Source organism: Centrocercus urophasianus, unplaced genomic scaffold (genome assembly GCF_019232065.1).
Source record: "Centrocercus urophasianus isolate 14NV4802_14NV808 unplaced genomic scaffold, USGS_Curo_1.0 seq_46, whole genome shotgun sequence".
NCBI classification, from domain to species: Eukaryota; Metazoa; Chordata; class Aves; order Galliformes; family Phasianidae; genus Centrocercus; species Centrocercus urophasianus.
The window spans coordinates 3301130-3318664 of NW_024885044.1; the positions used below are offsets into that span (position 1 = coordinate 3301130).

At 62.0% G+C, this 17535-nt stretch overlaps 1 protein-coding gene across 1 annotated transcript; it reads right to left on the reverse strand.

The window, feature by feature from the left end:
- Nucleotides 1-4328: 4328 nt before the first annotated feature.
- Nucleotides 4329-15715, reverse strand: SLC12A5 (solute carrier family 12 member 5). Its single transcript, XM_042834385.1, is given in 27 exon segments — nucleotides 4329-4378; nucleotides 4513-4621; nucleotides 4867-5000; nucleotides 5215-5229; nucleotides 5449-5636; nucleotides 5731-5853; nucleotides 5931-6038; nucleotides 6179-6310; nucleotides 6399-6568; nucleotides 6647-6842; nucleotides 7565-7733; nucleotides 7805-7909; nucleotides 8057-8176; nucleotides 8245-8343; nucleotides 8473-8591; nucleotides 9164-9338; nucleotides 9850-9907; nucleotides 10069-10167; nucleotides 10992-11159; nucleotides 12527-12738; nucleotides 12810-13051; nucleotides 13192-13322; nucleotides 14156-14210; nucleotides 14760-14906; nucleotides 15201-15332; nucleotides 15582-15671; nucleotides 15674-15715. Coding segments are annotated over 26 exon segments (3321 nt in total). The 3' UTR covers nucleotides 4329-4378; nucleotides 4513-4529.
- Between the last annotated feature and the right edge of the window lie 1820 nt (nucleotides 15716-17535).

The following is a 17535-nucleotide window of genomic DNA, read 5'->3' on the forward strand; positions in this document are numbered from 1 at the left end:
TTTTTGTTGCATTTTTTTATGCTTCACGGTTTGAGTACTGCTGGAATGTGTAATTCCACTGCTTTGCTTATTCTGCTGCGTTTGCTGCTGCTCTCTTCCAGGTAAGTGCTTCAGGCATTGCCCAGTGCTGGCTGCAAACATACTGTGCCCTTCTCTTCAGAATCCCTCTTTGGTTTGCTTTGGTTTGTTTTGGTTTGGTTTGCTCCCAGTGTTTCTTTCCCTCGTGCAGAACACTGTAACATGCCCCAGATGATGCCATGCTGTGTCAGTTCATCATGCTTTGGTTTTAAAGTACTTCTCAGGTGCTTACTGTCATTCAGTGGGCTCAGAACTCTGAGTTAGAACAGTTTGTTGGCATGCTCGCAAGTTTCAGCGAGCTTCAGTTGGGACAAAATCCCTGTAGGTGATAGGTATATTTTAGCAGAGCCGTTGATACTGCTTTGGATGAAAAGCACTCGTCTGCTTTTATGCAGGTCATCACAAGGGTGAGCAGTCGGCTGCCACGCTGAGCTCTCAGGGTCACGTCAGGCTGGCAGCCCTTGCTGGGGCGCCACCGAGCTCTGTGTTAGGGCCAGCGCTCCAGCATCTCCGTGGATGCACCGGCACCGCGCATACGAAGTGATGCTGAATCGCTGATCGGGAGGAGCTGCTGTTGAGCTCAAGGGTGGAGAGTTTTTGCAGCGAGATCTGCCGGATGAACGCCTGGGAGCCGCCAGCCGGGTGGGCAGCAGCAGGAGCGCCGTGCTGCGCCGTGCTGCGCCGTGCTGCGCCGTGCTGCGCCGTGCTGCGCCGTGCTGCGCCGTGCTGCGCCGTGCTGCGCCGTGCTGCGCCGTGCTGCGCCGTGCTGCGCTGCGCTGCGCCGTGCTGCGCCCGCGTGGGGCAGCGCTGAGTCGGCAGGCAGCAGCGAGGGCTGCGTTAGTGAACCGGGAGGCCGAGGGCACGGTGACGCCCTGCGAGCTAATGAGAGCTTCCCAGGCAAGTAGTGAAGGGTGTAATAAAATCATTTATTGCATTTTGTGCAGACAGGAGTCTAGAAAAATGAATACAGGTAAAGCAGTAAAGCATTAACAGGGAGCATTCAACAGCTGAGGAGCCTCTCCTCCATTAATATCTGCACGGAGAACACAGGGTCTGTACTGAGGCGGCCTAATGCACAATAGTACTGAAACGGTCACAGAAATTAAATGCAAACCTAATATTCTTATTTTTTTTTCTTTTTGTTTGATTTTTTTGTTTGTTTGTTTGCAACCTGTTTTATTTACAAGGTTTTAAACTGAATTGCATTGCTCTGCACACAGATATTTCTAAAACAAAGCATACTCGGTCACTACATGTCTATTGAAGTATTGCACTTGAATAAAAGTCACTTGGATGGACGCAGAACATCTAGCTACGGTGATTAAAAGATTCTCGGATGAATGACCCGGTGATAACATTCATAACAAATATATTGCACATGTAGCACGGAAAGTGGTGTAACCAGCAACTTTCAGACCTGCTGCTCCTTGTGCCTTTCCCATCCTGCAGCCCTGGCAGGGGCCTGACCCCTCCTCGCCTCGCTGCGCCCCCCGGCCCAGGCAGCAGGTTGGGGATGTGGGACCCCAAGAGCTGAAGCTGCTGCACGTGGGGCAGCTGGGAGCTCGCGTTCCTGCTGCAGGAGGACGCTGCCTTCACCACAGCGAACAGCGGAAGGATGCTCCTTGGGGAAACTGAACACTCACAGAGGCCAAACGTGCAGGGCTGGGTTTGTAAACTAACATGCAGTGCTGTCTGCTACAACTGGCCCTCTCCAGACCGAAGGTGAGTGCGATCTCGCTGGGAAGCCAGCGCCTGTCCTGCTGCAGCCGGGTGCTGCCTGGCAGGGGTACGGAGGCGGCTGTGCCTGCAGCTGTGCCCTGCTCCTGCTGCAGGGCGAGGATGGAGGGATGCTTTTTTGCCTTTCTGCTCCCTGAAGGAGTCGGGGCTGTGAATGCGGTGCTGGTTGGTGCTGCTGGGAAGCGATGGAGCTGACCTGCCCGCAGAGCAGCGTGCCCCGGCCTGGCTTCATGCCTGTGCTGCAGAGATCTATCCCTGCTGCCCGAGGAAGGCATCTGCCATGCCCTGGTGCTGCTGCTGAGGTCGGGCTCTCTGCTCCATGTAGGAGCGGGCTGAGGCTGCAGGGCAAAGCTGGGCTGAGGGCAGAGGGAGACTGCATGGAGCGAAGCACCTTGCGCAGAGGCAGGGAGCAGCTGGAAGCATTGCAGGCCGAGCAAGGACAGTGCAGTGAGATGAGCAGGCAGGTGGGTGTGCACAGCCCCTCCTTGCCCAAGTGCTTCACATCATCCTGGGAGGCTGCAAACGGCACAGAAGCTGTGTGTGGCGGTGTGTAGGGGCAGAGCTGAACCCTAAGCTAAACCCGGCCTCCCCATCCCCTGACGCTGGGCACATGGGGCTGCTCTTCTGGCTCAAGCTGCTATCTGTCATCTATCCATTCATCGCAGCGGTCTGTGACAGCCCCGATGCACCTGTGCAGATTGCTGAGCTGCCATGGCTGAGTGCTGCCTGCGGCCGGGGCTGCTGCTGGAGAGATGGAGGCACTTTGGGAGTGGTGCAGACGTAGGAGCAGGGTACTGACAGGCACAGAGGTGCAGCTGGGGCTTGGGTTTGGTCCGGGAGTGTGTCCAAGGAGTCTTAAAGCCAAAAAAAAAAGAACCAACAAAAAGAAAGCAAGCCAAGAAAAGCCAAAAAAAAGCCCACAAACCACTTGTTTGCTATCTAAGCAGCCTCATATAGCTTTGGCCTGGAACTGGAGGAGTAGAGGAGCTCTGCAGAGGAAGAGGGCAAGGAGCTGTTCTGTGCGAGGGCAGGGGAGCAGCACTGTGCACGGGGCACAGAGCAGCCACAGCACTGCCGGGAGAGGGCAACTCTTAGCGGGCTGCACTTGGAGTGGAAGCTCAAATCTGCTGTGAAACGAGTTCAGAAAAGTCCAGTAATTTCTTTTCCCTGAAAACTTTTAAGAAGCTGAATTGAGAAGAGCACGAGCCCCTGACCTGGCCCTTCCCTGGACCCTGTGCAGGGGCGGCCATCACACCTCCGTCCCCACAGCCCGGTGCTAGCAGAGCCCTGCATCTCTCAGTATAGATATAGATCTCTATATATAGACTTCATCTGGTTCTATTAACATAAATATGATCACTTTAAAAATACACGTACTGTATTATGTACACTATGTACATGGGCCCTCGGCGCCGCTTCCTGCACGGTTCCTGGAACCGTTCACATTTGTTGAGAGCTCCTCAGTTTCTCTGAATGAGAATTGCTGCTGGGGAGAGGGGGGCGGCCCTGCGACCACTGCTGGGCTCAGGACTGTTTGGGGGGCAGCTCTGGGGCCATGGTGGGATGGGGGGACCGGAACGGGGCCGAGTGCTGCCCAGAAATAGGACAGAGGGGTCCCCGCTGCCATCCCGCACCACAGGGCCTGGCACAGGCGCTGCAGTGGGGCCGGGGCCGATCGGACACATTGCATATACTGAGAACCACCCAGAGCTGAGCGTTCCGGACCCCATGGCAGCACCTGTGCCTGGGGCCAGGGATAAAAGCCCCAGTGCACAGCAGGGTATGGGGCTGCCGGGACCGATGGTCAGCCAAAGCGGGGTCCACACAGCCCCCAATGCTCCCAGCATAGCCGTGGAGCTTCTGTGCCAGGCCCAGAGCCGGCGGTGCCTGGAGTTAGCAGCATCCACAGTCCCACAGCCCCGGGGCAGCTCAGGCTGACACTGCACACCGGTGGGACCTCTGCTCTGCTCCGGGCACCACAGCTCCGGGCAGCAGCTGCAGCACGAGCACAGAGCAATGCCTGGACAGAGGGGGTTGGGGCCAGCGGGAAGGGGACACACAGCTCCACCCAACCCGGCCGGGGCTGCAGTGGCACCGCTGCTCTCCAGCATCCCGCCCCACTCGGCTGCCCCCCACCCTCACCCCCTCCAAACCATCACAACTGCCTCTCGGTGAGCGTGGCCCACGGCCTCCACATGGGCGGTTGGGTCTGTCCGGGCCCAGCACGGTCCTTTCCAGGGTCGTCGGGTGCTGACGGAGGTGGGGAGAGGAGCATCTGGCGAGGAAAGCATGCTGGTGGCCTCTCTCTTCTCCCAGCACCTCTGTGCGGTGCGAGCATCAGGCAGCGGTGCCCAGCCAAGCTCTGTGGGGCGGCAGTGGGGCCTGGGGCCCATTGGGACGCAGTGGGCTCCTGCCCGGCCGGGGGCTGCGGGGGCAGCGCTGGGCTCTGATGCTCAGTCCGCAGAACACTGTATATATTTATATATAAACAAAGACAGCAGTGCTGTGACGTTGCAATGAGGAACAGCTGCTCAGGTGCTGGATGCTCCCGGAAGATCTGGTGCTGCAGTTCGAATGGAGAGGTCAGGGGCACGGCTGAAGGCAGGTGAAGGTTCTGTGCACCGGCTGCCATCGGGCTTCTCTCCTCCCTCCAGGAGCTCGGTGCGGGGTGGTGGGGCTCTCGGGGTGCGGACAAACCTTTCTCACGCCGTGTTTCAGGAGTAGATGGTGATGACCTCCCGGCCCCCGCCACGCACCAGCAGCACTCGGTCCAGGCGCTCTGTCAGCACCTCCAGGAACTCCATGTCTGTGCAGCCGTCAAGGAGGAACGAGGGGTGGAAACAGGGAGCCCGCAGAACCCACAGCCCCGCACCACGGCTGGAGCGACCATAACACCATCAGTCTCAGCCAGGCAGACTGTGGGGCAGGAGCTGCAGGGGGTATTCAGGCTGAACACTGGGCAGTGCCCTGCGATGCCTGCAAGGAAGCCCCCAGCCCCGCAGACCTTGAGGAGGGACTCTCAGCCCACCCCCAGAGCAGTAGGAAGGATACAGTTTTCATCCCCTTTCCGGTTGCGGGGTGGCCCTGGCATGTTGAGCAGGACCAGCTTGGCCTTCTGGGACTTCTTCACAATCACCTCGTTAAGCTTCACAGCCGTGTGCATCCTCCGCACGTTTGACTGGTTCCTGGGGAGACAGCACACGTGGGTGGGGGCTGGGCACAGGGATGCACATGGGACCACAGGGAGCAAAGGGCAGGGCTGGAGCCGGGCTGTGGCACAGCAAACCTCACCGGCACCAATGCCACAAGCAACCACCAATGGGTGCAAGGAACTGCCTTTGCACATGGGGCCCACGAGTGCCACCCCTCACCCCCCTGCTCCCAAAGCAATATACTTACAGGTTCTCCCACTCCCTGCCAGGATCACAACGGGGTGGGGAAAAAAGAGAGAGAAAAGAGGTGAGTGCCAGGCGTGCACCCAGTGTGCCCCAGCACCCAACCGCCACTCTGCACAGGGACCCCCCCACCTCCCACCCTCCCCGCTGTCAGGTGGGTGTGCAGGGACCCGGCTGCAGGCCCCTGCTCAGAGCAAGGAGGGACACGGTGACACAGCAGCAGCATGTGGGGCCATACGGCTTCATGTTGAAGAAGTCCTTGATGCCCTCGGGGCTGACAGGGCTCTTGCTCTTGTTCTTCTCGGCCACGGACTTCTCCTTGGTCCAGGTGAGATGCACCTTCTCAGGGCCCGACTCTGCCTCTTCAGCTGGGGACTGGGAGCTGCTGGAGAAGGTGGTGGCGTTTTTGTCGTGGATGAGCTGGACCTGTGGCAGAGCAGAGGCGTGGTGGGCAGGGGCTGTAGCAGCCGGTGTCCCCATCCCCGCCGTCCCCGGCAGGACACAACACGCGGTACCTCACCTCTTCCTCGGGCTTCTCCTCGCCGTCGCCCACCTGCTCCTCGGGGACGTTCAGGCGCAGGCGTGTGTTGGCTGGGTTCTTGCGCCGGATGGAGCCGCGGGACTCATCCGTGATGCTCTGGATCTGTGTGGGGTGGGGTCAGCGCACAGCGGGGCAGCATGGGGGCACGCAGCAAGGCCGGCTGTGGGGCTGTTCCTCACCTCCCGCTCCCGCTCGTTCTTGGTGAGGTGCATTTGCTTGAGGATCTGCGAGCGCTGCTCCATCACCAGCGTCTTCTCGTAGGTGTAGGCTGAGATGTCGCTCTCTTGCTGTGGGACAGAGGAGCGGCTTGAGCTGCGGGGCCCAGCCTGCAGCACAGCCCATCCTGGCCCCGCTCATCCCACTGTGCCTCCATGTCTGGATCCCCTGCATGCAGAACTCCGGGGAACGGCCCCAGCCCAGCGCTCACCATCTCTACCACCTCCACCTCCGCCGTGATGCGCAGGTGGTACAGGAATGTCGTCAGGTCCTTCTTCATCTGGATGCTGTTGTCATCCATCTGAGCCACCGTGAAGATACGCATCTTGCACTTGCGCCAGACCTGTGGGGGGGGAAAGGAGGGAGCTGTGGGCACCGTGTGGTGAAGGCTGCCCCAGCCCCAGCCCCTGCCCGCCATGGGGGCACAGTACCTTGTGGTGCCGCAGGAGGAAGGGCAGCAGCATGAGCATCCCTCCGTCGTGCACGATCCACCAGACATCGATGTGGCCCTCCGAGAAGCGCTCCTGGTTGCCCGGGAACATGGCCACGTTCTTGGCCACCAGCAAGGCCAGGTGCCCAGCCGTGGTCTCCCGCACCAGCTCTGGAGGGAAAGGGCCGCGTCAGCCAGCACCGCTCACGTCAGCACCCTGTGGCACCCATCCAACTTGCAAAGCCCTACCGATGAAGTTCCTCCAGGTCTGGTGGTCCTCCTTCTGGCGCCAGCTGCGGGGCCAGCCCACCAGCACCGTGTTGTGCTGCAGCCCACCCAGCCCACTGGACTGGATGAGGTGTGACATGCCGTCCCGCAGGTTGGAGGAGATCACCACCTGGCAGAAGCCCTTCACCTTCTCTGCTTCCATCAGGCGGCGGATGGACTGGCAGCGGGAGAGAAGGCATCAGGGACCGTGCATGGGATGTGGCCCCGCACAGCACCCGCTGCAGACAGCACCCAATGGGCCGGGGCAGCCAGCAGATGGGTGGGGTGCAGGGAGCAGAGCCTGTGGGGTGTGGATCGTAGGTGCAGAGCCCTGCAGCAGGATGGCAGCGTGGGATGGGGATGGGGGAGGCCCGGCTGTGAGCAGCACCGGCGCGTGGCTCTGTGCCGTGCCGAGCAGAGGGAGTCCCCGTGCCAGGGCTCTGACGGGCGGCAGAGCAGCAATTAGAGTTATTTACTCAGAGAAATTATAACATGTCTGCATGGGAGAGAAACTGTTTGCTTCTGAGGGCTTAATCTCATTAACGTGCCGCCTGGCTGGCGCGAGGTGCGAGGGGAATCTCGCTCCAGTTGGGAAGGTTCCTGCTCCACCTTCCCCTGCCTGCACTGTGGGGGCTGTGAGGAGTGTGGGGTGCTCAACAGAGGGGTTGCACAGCCTGGCAGCACTGCGGCCCCTTGCTGGCACCGTGCTGTGCTGTGCAGCACCAGCCAGGAGCCAGGCCCGTGCCCTGCTGGTACCTGGCATCACTGGTGCTCTGGGGAGGGAAGTGGGGGTCCCGCAGGTCCCACTGCCCGCACTGTGCAGTGCGCTCCCAGCAGCCCCGCAGCAGGGCTGGATGCACCCTGGGGCACAGCAGCTGGGAGGGCATGGGAAGCTCTCACCTCCTCGGCTCTCTGCGCCTGTGGGTGGTTGTCCAGGAAGGTCCCTTCCAGCACAGAGGCCACAATGGTGAGGCCCTTGCCTGCTTTGAGCTGTGAAGTGAAGGACAGGAGCTGTGGGTGCACCACGTTCTGCTCCTGATCCACACGGACCAGAACCAGCAGCTGGGGCCTGAAAGGAAGGTCCTGCAGTCAGCGCCCGCCGCCCTGATGGCTCCCGCTCCCCCCAACCCGCGGCCTCACCTCCAGTTCTTGGTGTGGGGGGGGCCCTCCTCCAGCCGCAGCAGTGCGTAGCGGGCGGCACTCAGCGACAGCCCCCGGATCCCATCACCCCATTCCTTCTCCGCCCTGTGGCACACAGCAGAGCATCACAGGATGTCCACGGCTCCGGCCGCTGGGAGCCCCGGTGGCAGAGCGCGGCCGTGGGCCCCCGGCACCTACAGCACCAAGGCGATGTGGGGACCCCCAGCCCTGCAGCCCCCGCCGGGCCCTTACCCGCGGTATTCGATGTACTTGTAGATGAGGCCAGCGATCAGCATGGCGACCAGCGCGTAGTACCAGGAGCAGATGAACATCAGTGCCAGGCACAGGCTCATACCCAGGAAGGAGAGGGTCCTGCGCAAGGCACCACATCAGCACCCCGCAGCCCTGCAGCCCCAGGCCCTGCACTGCCCACTGCTCACCAGTGGTAGTAGCGGAATCGGGGCCGCCAGTTGGGCGTCCGCAGCAGCGTCTGCACGGCACAGGCCAGGTTGACAAACATGTAGCACATGAGGAAGAACCTGCAGAGGGGAGCAGCTGAGCATGGCGCCGTGAGTGTGACACGGCACGGCCCCATGTGGAGCAATGTGAGGCTCCAACCCCCCCAGAGGCACCCGCCCGGCCACCGCCACACCGAAGGTGCTGCCTACATGGACAGGATGGGAGCCACCTCGTCCAGGGATGCGATCAGGATCCCAATCTCGCAGATGCAGGCGGTGAGCAGCAGAGCCCAGGTGGGCTCCCCGTTGGCTTTGCCATGGCCAAAGACCTGGGGTGGGGGAGGAAAGGGGCGTTAAGGACGCGGCAGCAGCTCCATGCGCTTCACGCTGCCGATTGGCCCCGTGCCTGGAGTTGGGGGCAAACACAGCCCAGCTGCTGCATTCACAGTCACGGTGCTGGGGAGCAGCCATCAGAGCCCCCCAGCCTGGCCGCTTTGGCACACAGACCCCCGTCTCCCAGGGGTACCCAGGGGCAGGGTCCGGGCTTGGGGTGGGGGCCGCGTGTCCGGGAGCATGGCAGGGCGCAGGCTGCGGTCCTCGTGCGAGCGATCGGAATGTGGCTGGCAGGGCGGAGGCGCGCGGTTAAAATTAGCCTGCTCTTCCCCGGGGGGAGCTGTCGGTTCGGATTTGGAGAGACGCAGTTGTGAGAACGCGTCTTCGGAGAGCAGATAAAACATTAAGCGGCAGAAGCTGGGGGAGGGGGATCCTGACCTTTCCCGACACTCTCCTCCCACCGACAGGTCGCGGACGAACCCACCGCAGCCCCGGTGCCCGCCCCATGGGGTGGGGGTCAGGCGGCCCGCCCCGTGGCTGCCGGGGGCACTGCGAGGGCTGCGCTCACCCTGAGGAAGGGCACGATCCCGTCCCTGGAGATGGCTTGCAGGAGGCGCGGGGCGCCGGTGAGGCTCTGCAGCCCGGCCCCGCATGTGGAGAAGAAGGAGCCGATAACGATGACCCACGGGGACGGCCACGCCAGGGTGCCCACCACCAGGTTCCCATTGACGGCTTCACCAAACCTGCAGGGCACAGATATCACCCACGGCCACGGGCAGCACGCGGCCAGCCCGGCCCTAATCTGTACGGCAGGGGGACGTGGGGCAGGGGCTTCCCACCCCCTCTGACAGGAGTGGGCCAATGAAGGCTGCGTGTGGCTCGGATCCAGTTTGTGTTGGTGCTGGCGACCCAGAAGTGTCACTGCCACGCAGCGAGCTGGGCTGCCCTACATACACGGCGCTGCCTGTTGACAAACAAGAGCTGCACACAGCCCGAGCCGCAGGGACCAGCAGTGGGGGGAAGGGGCACCCACGAGCCCCCAGAGCCTGTTGTGAGCTCTGCATCTGCCCTGGTGCGCAGCCAGGCATCCTCCCTGTGGGCATGCCATCCCCACCAGACCCAGAACACCACCATGTTACTCCAGTGGTTCCAGCTGCAGCATCCTGCTGCGTTCCCCACAGCTGTCTCTGTCTCCAGCCCTTCCCACAGCCCAGCTTGCCCCACACCTGCCCCACACAGCCCAGTGGCACTCACTTGTCACGCAGAACAACGCCCTCGATGCATGCCCCAAAGAGCACGACGGAGCTGATGTCTGTGGGGCGGTCAAGGACAGCCTGCAAGGTGCAGAGCCCCACACCGCCCTGCCCAGCGCTGGAACCCGTCTGTCCCACCAGACCCCAGCAGACCTCTTCCTGCCCTGCCAGCCCACCTGCCCATCCTCACCCAACCACCCGACCGAGCCCTGAAGGATACAGACTGCAGAAGTGGTGGCAATGGCCAGGATGGTGCCTGTGGGGATGGACTTCTGTGCATCCCGCAGGTCCCCAGAGCGATTGGAGCCAGCCATGATGCCTGGGGACAGAGGGCCATAATGTGGTGGCAGAGCCACAACCCTGCTGGTAGGACTGATCAAGCTCGGCTGTGCCAGGACCCAGACAGGCACAGGGACCCTCGCCCACCTCACATCCCATCAGCACTTTCCCACCTGACCTGCAGGCTGAGGCTACTATAGAATTAGGTACAAAACCCACTGTCTGACTTGTTTAATCAGCCCTTAATGAACTCTAGCAAGGTGGCAGTGGCTGCAGGGTCTGGTCATGGCTGGGACAAGACATGGTCTTTTCTGACCTTCATGCTCTGATCCTCTGGTGCCGTGGATCCGGCACAGCCCTGCCATGCATCCCTGTGAGCTCAGCTGCTGTGTGCACAGCAGGTCCCGCAGCGGGGACGCAGCTACCTGTGGCTCAGCCTACATTACTGACATGACACAAATCCATGCACCATCACACCATGCCATCAGCAAGTGCCAGGCTGGAGGCTACAAGGGGCAGCACATAGAGGGCACAGGGACGCACCCACAGGGCCATCAGCCCCAAATCCAACACCACCGGACCCAGCAGCGAGTGCCGAGATGGGACCAGCCTGCAGGGCTCCGGCTGAGCTCCCGCATCCCACGGGGGTCCCACAGGGCTCCGCAGCAGGACTGGGGCAGGGGAGGGCTCCTCCTCCCCGGGGAGCTATAAATACCGGCGCGGCGGCACGTCAGCACACAGCGAGGCACCGGAGCTGTGTGGGAGGACGGGCTGTGATCCACCTCCGCACAGCGCCGGGCCGGCGGCAGCGCACGTGGGCTCCGTGGGAGAGGCACAGCGGCACGTGTGAGAGGCAGCACCCACCTGTGACAGAGGGGAAGTAGATGCCCACGAGCAGAGTGAAGTAGGAGGTCATGTCACTGAAGACGTAAGGCTGGTCCATGTCCACAGGGGTGTCCGGGGGGCTGACAGAGGACAGCCCCCTCTTCTCCACGATCACACCCTTGGTGAGGTAGGAGCTCCAGAGGTTCTCTGTGAAGAGGCACGGCTGCTGTGAGGATGTGTCCGGAGCACAGCCTGCACCCACAGCCACCTCCTTGAGCCCTGCACCACAGAGGTGCCTGGCATCATCCCATCCCCACTGTGCCACGCAGCCACAGCACTGCTGGCATCCAGAGGGTGAGCAGCCCCAGCCCCTGATGGACCTCAGAAACATGCAGGCCTCAGGGGTGGGTGGGTGACCAGAGCAGGTGTGTCCCACTGCTGGCACTGTCCCTGTAAGATACTGGAGCAGCTGACGTGGGATTCCCGGAGCAAATAATTAAGAGGGTAATATAATTAATACTGATCAACACAGGTTTAAGGAAAGTGGATCGTGTCAAAGTAACTTGATAATGTTTTTGATGGGATTATAAGCATGGGGCTGATGTAACAGGCTTAACGTCCCTGTGCGTGCTGCCTTGGTCACAGATTGCAGCGAGAAACTGGAGCAGCAGAAAGCAGCCAGCACTGTTGGGCAGGGGCAGGCAGCATCTCCACAGCATCACACCGGGGCTTCCACCCTATGCTGTGCTCCTTGCCCACGTCCCCCAGACATCCCCAGGTGACAGCTGGGGCTGGCAGCCTCCACTGTCACTGCAGCTTATCCTGCTGGGAAAGGCACATTGCCCGCAGACAGAGCTGGAGACAGGGCTGCAGCCTGCCCCTGCCCTGCCCCTGCAGCACAGAAAGCCTCCAGCAGCCCCCAAGCATCCAGGACAACCGCTGTGTTCCCTTGGTCCCTAGGCCTGGCAGCTGCAGCCCCAAGAGCTGTAGCCTTGAGCACCAACACCCCAAGTGTGGCACAGAGCACTGACCTCCAGCACTCAGCCAAGGAATGTGAGCACCTGGGAAACGCACCAGCAGCTCCAGAAAGCAGGTCAGCAGCAGCTTCTCCCCATGCTGCCGAGGTGCTCTGTGCCCTGGCTGCCCTCCCAGCCTGGCTGCAGAGCAGCTCCTGCTCCAGTGCCTGTGCTCCAGCAGTAGCAGCAGCACAGTACCCCCAAGGGGCGATTACTCCACACTAAACCTCAGATCGATATCCTGCCTTCCAATGGCTGAGAGGAAACAAAGGGAGGATTTATTCCTCCCCAGCCTTTGAGCATCACTCAGAGCTGTCGGGCTTGCACCAGCTGTGGCTCACATGGCCACAGCACCGACCGAGTCCTGCAGTGCAGCCATTCCTGCTGCCTGGTGCACCCGAGGGCAGAGCAGCCCCAGGCAGGGCTCACCACGCTCCTCATCAGTGCTATATCAGGACTGGCTTTCTGCTCCATGCAGCTGTCTGCACACCAACCCTCTGCCAGCCCAGCAGAGCCGCCATGGCCCTGCTCATGCCTCCATCCCCGTCACACACCCACCTTGGATGAGGCCGCTGGCAGCTCCAGGGATGCCCTCAATCTCAGTCACGTTGTTCATGGTGAAATACTCATCACAGGTGGCGTTGAGGAAGCGGGAGGTGCAGAAGAGCTCCCAGAGCTTGGAGCCCACTGTTTCGTTGCCCTCCACCACCACCTTGGTGCAGAGGTCAAAGCCGTGCCGTGAGAGGGTCCTGTTGCCCAGCAGGCAGATCCTGGCAGGGGGGTACAGACATCAGCAGCACATCCTCAGCCCAGCCCCCATCCCATGGCACGCCGTACTCACGGGAAGCTCGGTGGGTCGAAGGCCGACTTGATGACACCGGCGTAGATGGCGAGGATGGAGAGGATGACACAGCCCAGGAAGACCAGGGCAAATTTATTGACGTATTTGACCCCCACGAACACCACGGTAGCCATGCAGGTCAGGACGCAGGTGCCATAGACGCGCATGTTGTTGAGCATCGCAGCCGCCTCCCCGCTGGCATCCTCTGCCTTGAAGATGGCCATGGCGGGGAAGATGTAGGCCTGGAATAAAGATGTGCAATCACTGCTCACTGAAGGCAGCACTCCTGGTCCCCGCCACACATCCGTGCCCCCCTGAAGGCGAGGGCAGAGCAGCCAGGCCATGACACAAGCCCTCAGCACCACGTGGGCAAAGCACTCACCAGCAGGATCTCGATGGTGCCCAGGATGTACATGGCACCGGCAAAGGTGGTGCCCAGGTAGAAGCAGAGCCCCACAGCCCCACCAAACTCAGGGCCCAGGGAGCGTGAGATCATGTAGTAGGAGCCGCCCGCTGTTGGAGAGAGCAAAGGTTGGTCCCAGACAGCCCCCAGCAGGCACCCCCGCTCCTCCCAGTGCCCCGAATGGGGTCAGGACCCCCAGCACCCTGCTCCAGCCGGCAGCAGCTCAGCCTCACACAGCTGAGCTGGCAGAGCTGTTCCCAGGAGCCGGGCAGCTGGGCATGACGGCCACAGGGACACCTGTCCCCTGCGAAGCCACACAGGCACTGCAGCCCCAGGGACACGGGCCATGCCCTGCTCCTTCCTCCCAGAGGAGCCCTTAGAGACAGGCGGCAGCGATCGATGGCCCTGCGGCCGGCGGCAGGATGATAAATAGCATTAATTACACCCTGTGCCGGTTTGCCAGCACTGTGCTGAGCCCCGGGAGCGGCGGGGAAGGCACCGCTTCGGCTCTGTGGAGCTGAACAGATGCTCAGGGGGCAGCCCCGGGCACCGCAGTGCTCAGCCCCCAGCAGCAGGTCCCCGCACCCCGGCACCCATCCTCCCCCTGCTCCTCGCCCGGCTCTGTTCGGGGAAGAGGATCCCCCGCGGCCGCCCCAGTCTGGCAGGAGGAGCTGTGTCTGACGGCTCCCGCTGCCATCTGCACCTCACAGCTCTGGGGATGGGGTGGAGGCTCCAGCTCCGTGCTCACCCCCGGAGAACCCTCTCAGGGCTGGTGGCAGAGGGCCGGGACATGGCTGGCAGTGACAGCTGCCATCCCCTGCACGGCACGGGGGAGCCCAGGGTCTGGCACAGCACATTTGGGGCACAAAACCTGGCAGGAGCCCACCCCCAAGGAGCCAGCTCCCCAAGCCCCAAGTACACACAGGCACAGCTTCAGGTCTACCTGGCACCACGCCGTTGGTGGCAATTGCACTCATGGAAATAGCTGTAAGCATCGTCTGCAGGAGGAAACACAGTGTCAGCATCGGGCAGAGTCTCATCCCAGCTCAGGCACAAGACAGGAGAGGGACCGGAGAGCAGAGGCCATGGGGCAGCACCAGGACTTGTCACAGGGTTGGGACAGGAAGACTGGGACATGGCACTGGGCTGGGACACTGCGATGCTGTCTGTGGGGGCTGAGCAGCTCAGAGGGTACACGGGCAATGGGGTCTCTGCCCACCCACATCCCTCCTACCCATGCTGCAGGGCAATGACCCAGCAGGGCAGCCGGCTCCCAGGCACAGGGGTCTCAGGCAGCGGGCACCAACACCACATCCCACCCACACCCAGGTGCAATCTGGGTCACGGTTTGAACACTGCTCCACTCCCAGTTCCTCCGCGAAGCTGGGTGGTTTCTCCTTGCTAAGTGGAGCAGGAGCACCTGAGCTTGCTGAGCAGCAGTGAGTGTTGGCACAGGGCACAAAGCACAGCATGCAGGGGGGCAGACACTCCTGGCCCAGGAGGAGCCCCCAGGATGAGGCTGAGGGGTGGGGGTTGGAGACACTCACACAGGAGCAGCAAAGGAAGACCATGCAGAAAGATTCCATGATGCCAGCGATCCCCACCACCCAGGTGAGGCGCAGGAACAGGATGACCCCAAAGATGTTCTGCAGGCAGGGCAGGTAGACGCCCATGAAGGTGCCCATCCGTGGAGCCTGTGGAGGAAGCAAAGAGCCATCAGAGCTCAGTGTGCATCTCTCATTCGTACACACTGTTGCTGGCCAGAGGGACAGGAGGCGGCTCGGCCATGAGCACCCTGCACACTTTGCAGTCGGGTGAGAGCGGGCAGGGGGACAGTGGTCCCACTGCTGTACAGCCCTCATGGGGACTGGAGCAGAGAGGGACGTCAGGGCAGCAGTGCCTGCAGGGACCTGGTGCCCTGAGACAGGGCACAGCTTGGGCTGAAGGGGATGGGAGGAAGGAGCAGTGACTGCCCCGCAACCTCTCACCTGCACTGGCTTCTTCTTGCCCCCATCATTGTTCTCAGCTTCCTCATGCTCCCGGCTGCCCTGCGGCAGGTTGGTGTAGTTGGCCAACCCGCTCAGCAGTGATGAGACCATCGGGCTGGTGTCCATCTCCTCCTGCAAAGCACAGCACCCGAGAGCTGAGGTCCCACACCAGCCCTGCCCGGCACCCGGAGCACGGCACTGCGCTGCTCACAGCAGAACAACCGCTGTGCTGTGCTGTATTCTGCAGGCTGCACGCCCCTGGCCCGTGACCACTGCTGGCCCTGCAGTGGGAGATCCTGCATGGGCTCTGCAGTGTCCCTCTCCCCATGGCCCCCTCCCCAGGTCCCATACGGCCCTGGCCCAGCCGCCTGCATGCCCTACCTCGAAGAGGGCCATGTTCTTGCCATCGTACTCTTTTCCCTTCTCCAGGTCTGTGCTGTTGATGAAGGGACTGCTCTCCTTGGGATTGCCATCGCCTGCAGGATAGGATGGGGGGGTGAACTGGTGTCGCCCATCCCTTCACAGTCCCCAGAGGAGCCACCCCCCTCTCAGAGCAGCACAGCACTGACCATCTGGGCTCACCAGAGTGCATCCGCAGTGCCAGCACCAGGCAGAGTGACTGGTGTGGATCCAGGGGGAACCGGGCAACCCGGCATCCCACAGCACCTCACAGCGCTGATCCCCGATGCAGCCCACAGGGGGGTTAAAAGCCGGCACTGAGAGCTGTCCCACAGCACGACCCAAAGCCTGCAGAGCCTGCTGCTCCACCAGGATGGGGCTGCCGTGCTGCATAATGACCTCGCGCAGAAGACGCCCAGAGTCGAGCTTAATAGCAAAGAAAGCAGCAGAGAGCTGCAGAGCAGCAGAAATAAATCAGGCTGGAAATAAAGCGGCAGCTAGCATGGATGCCATTTGAGTGGCGCATTTCTCAGCACCGAGGCAGAGCCACCGAACAGTGAAGGGAGAGGCCGGGCTGGGTGGGCAGCGTGTGGGGCCAGGAAATGCCCACGAACCAAACGGAGCAGCGCATGGTGTGAGTGCACCCATGCTGCACAGGAACCAGGGCAGAACAGCAGCAGGGCCGGGCAAGCTCTGTGCATGGAGCATCCCAGAGCTGCTCTGTGCCCACAGGAGTTGTGTTCTCTGCTGGCACTGAACACAGAGCCCAGGAAGGCCCGGAGCTGTGGGGCGGTGCATGGGCTGCCACGAGCCGGGGTGATGCAGCCACCCCCATGGCAGCAGCAGCCCAGGACAAACCCAGCACAGCGTTGCTTTGAAGGCTGTCTGCTTCCCAACAGTTGACTCATTTTTGGGTTCGGTGGAGCAAGTTCTCCTGCATGTGGCTGTGATTCACCACCTGCAGCCCCTCCTGGCTGGCTGGGGGGCAAAACCCCCAACACCACAGTGATGCTGACCCACATGCTCCTACTGCCCCCCCACACACAGCCAACAGAAGGGCAGGAGATGCGGTCCGCCTGGTGTCACACCACAGAGTGCAGCCCCCACCCACTGCCCAGGCACTGCTATGGGGCTGTCAGTGCGGGGCAGTGCTCCTGCCCAGCTAGTCCTGCCAAAAGCATTGTGCAAAGTGAACATTACATAAGAGCCTCGTGCACAGGCGGACACCCTCCCAGCTCCCACCACCTCAAACCACAGCCTGGGCCCCGGGGAGCATGGAAATGCTATAAACAAAATGCAAACAGGGACACTTCCACCGGCCATGGGACCCCAACCTCAGAATGGGCCCGTGGTGGTTGGGGGCTGGGGTTTTCCATGCTCTCCTCTCCAAGGTGCACACAGCCCCACTGCAGGGGTACACATGGGGGACATGCGGAGGGACACAAGGGGACACACGGGGGCACCAGGGTGAGAGTGGGCAGCCCAGAGGGCCCTCGGGACCCCCACAGTGTGAGCAGAGCCGCGGGGCCTCGCCTCACCGCCTGGTACCCTGTCGACGACATCACCACGCTGGTTTCTATGGTAACAGCGAGCCACGGCTGCCTCTGCTCCCGCTCTTATGTAACAGCACAGCCGGACAGGCGCCGGACCCCACGGCACCGCACGGCACCACACGGCACCCCGGCACCAAGCCGCAGCCCGCCAGCATCCTGCAGGCACACAGCCAGGCCCTGTGACCCCACATCGCCACAGCCCCATGGGGCCAACACTGCCCGGCTCGTGGTGGTGGAGCACAGCTGCACCACGGGGCACCCGCACTGCCCTGCTGCCCCGACCTGCCAGCACCAAGACTCTGCACCCCAAGACCTCGCTGGTTGCCCCTCCCACCCTTCAGCCCCATCCCAGTGCAATGACAGCACCAGAGCCGAGCCCTGAG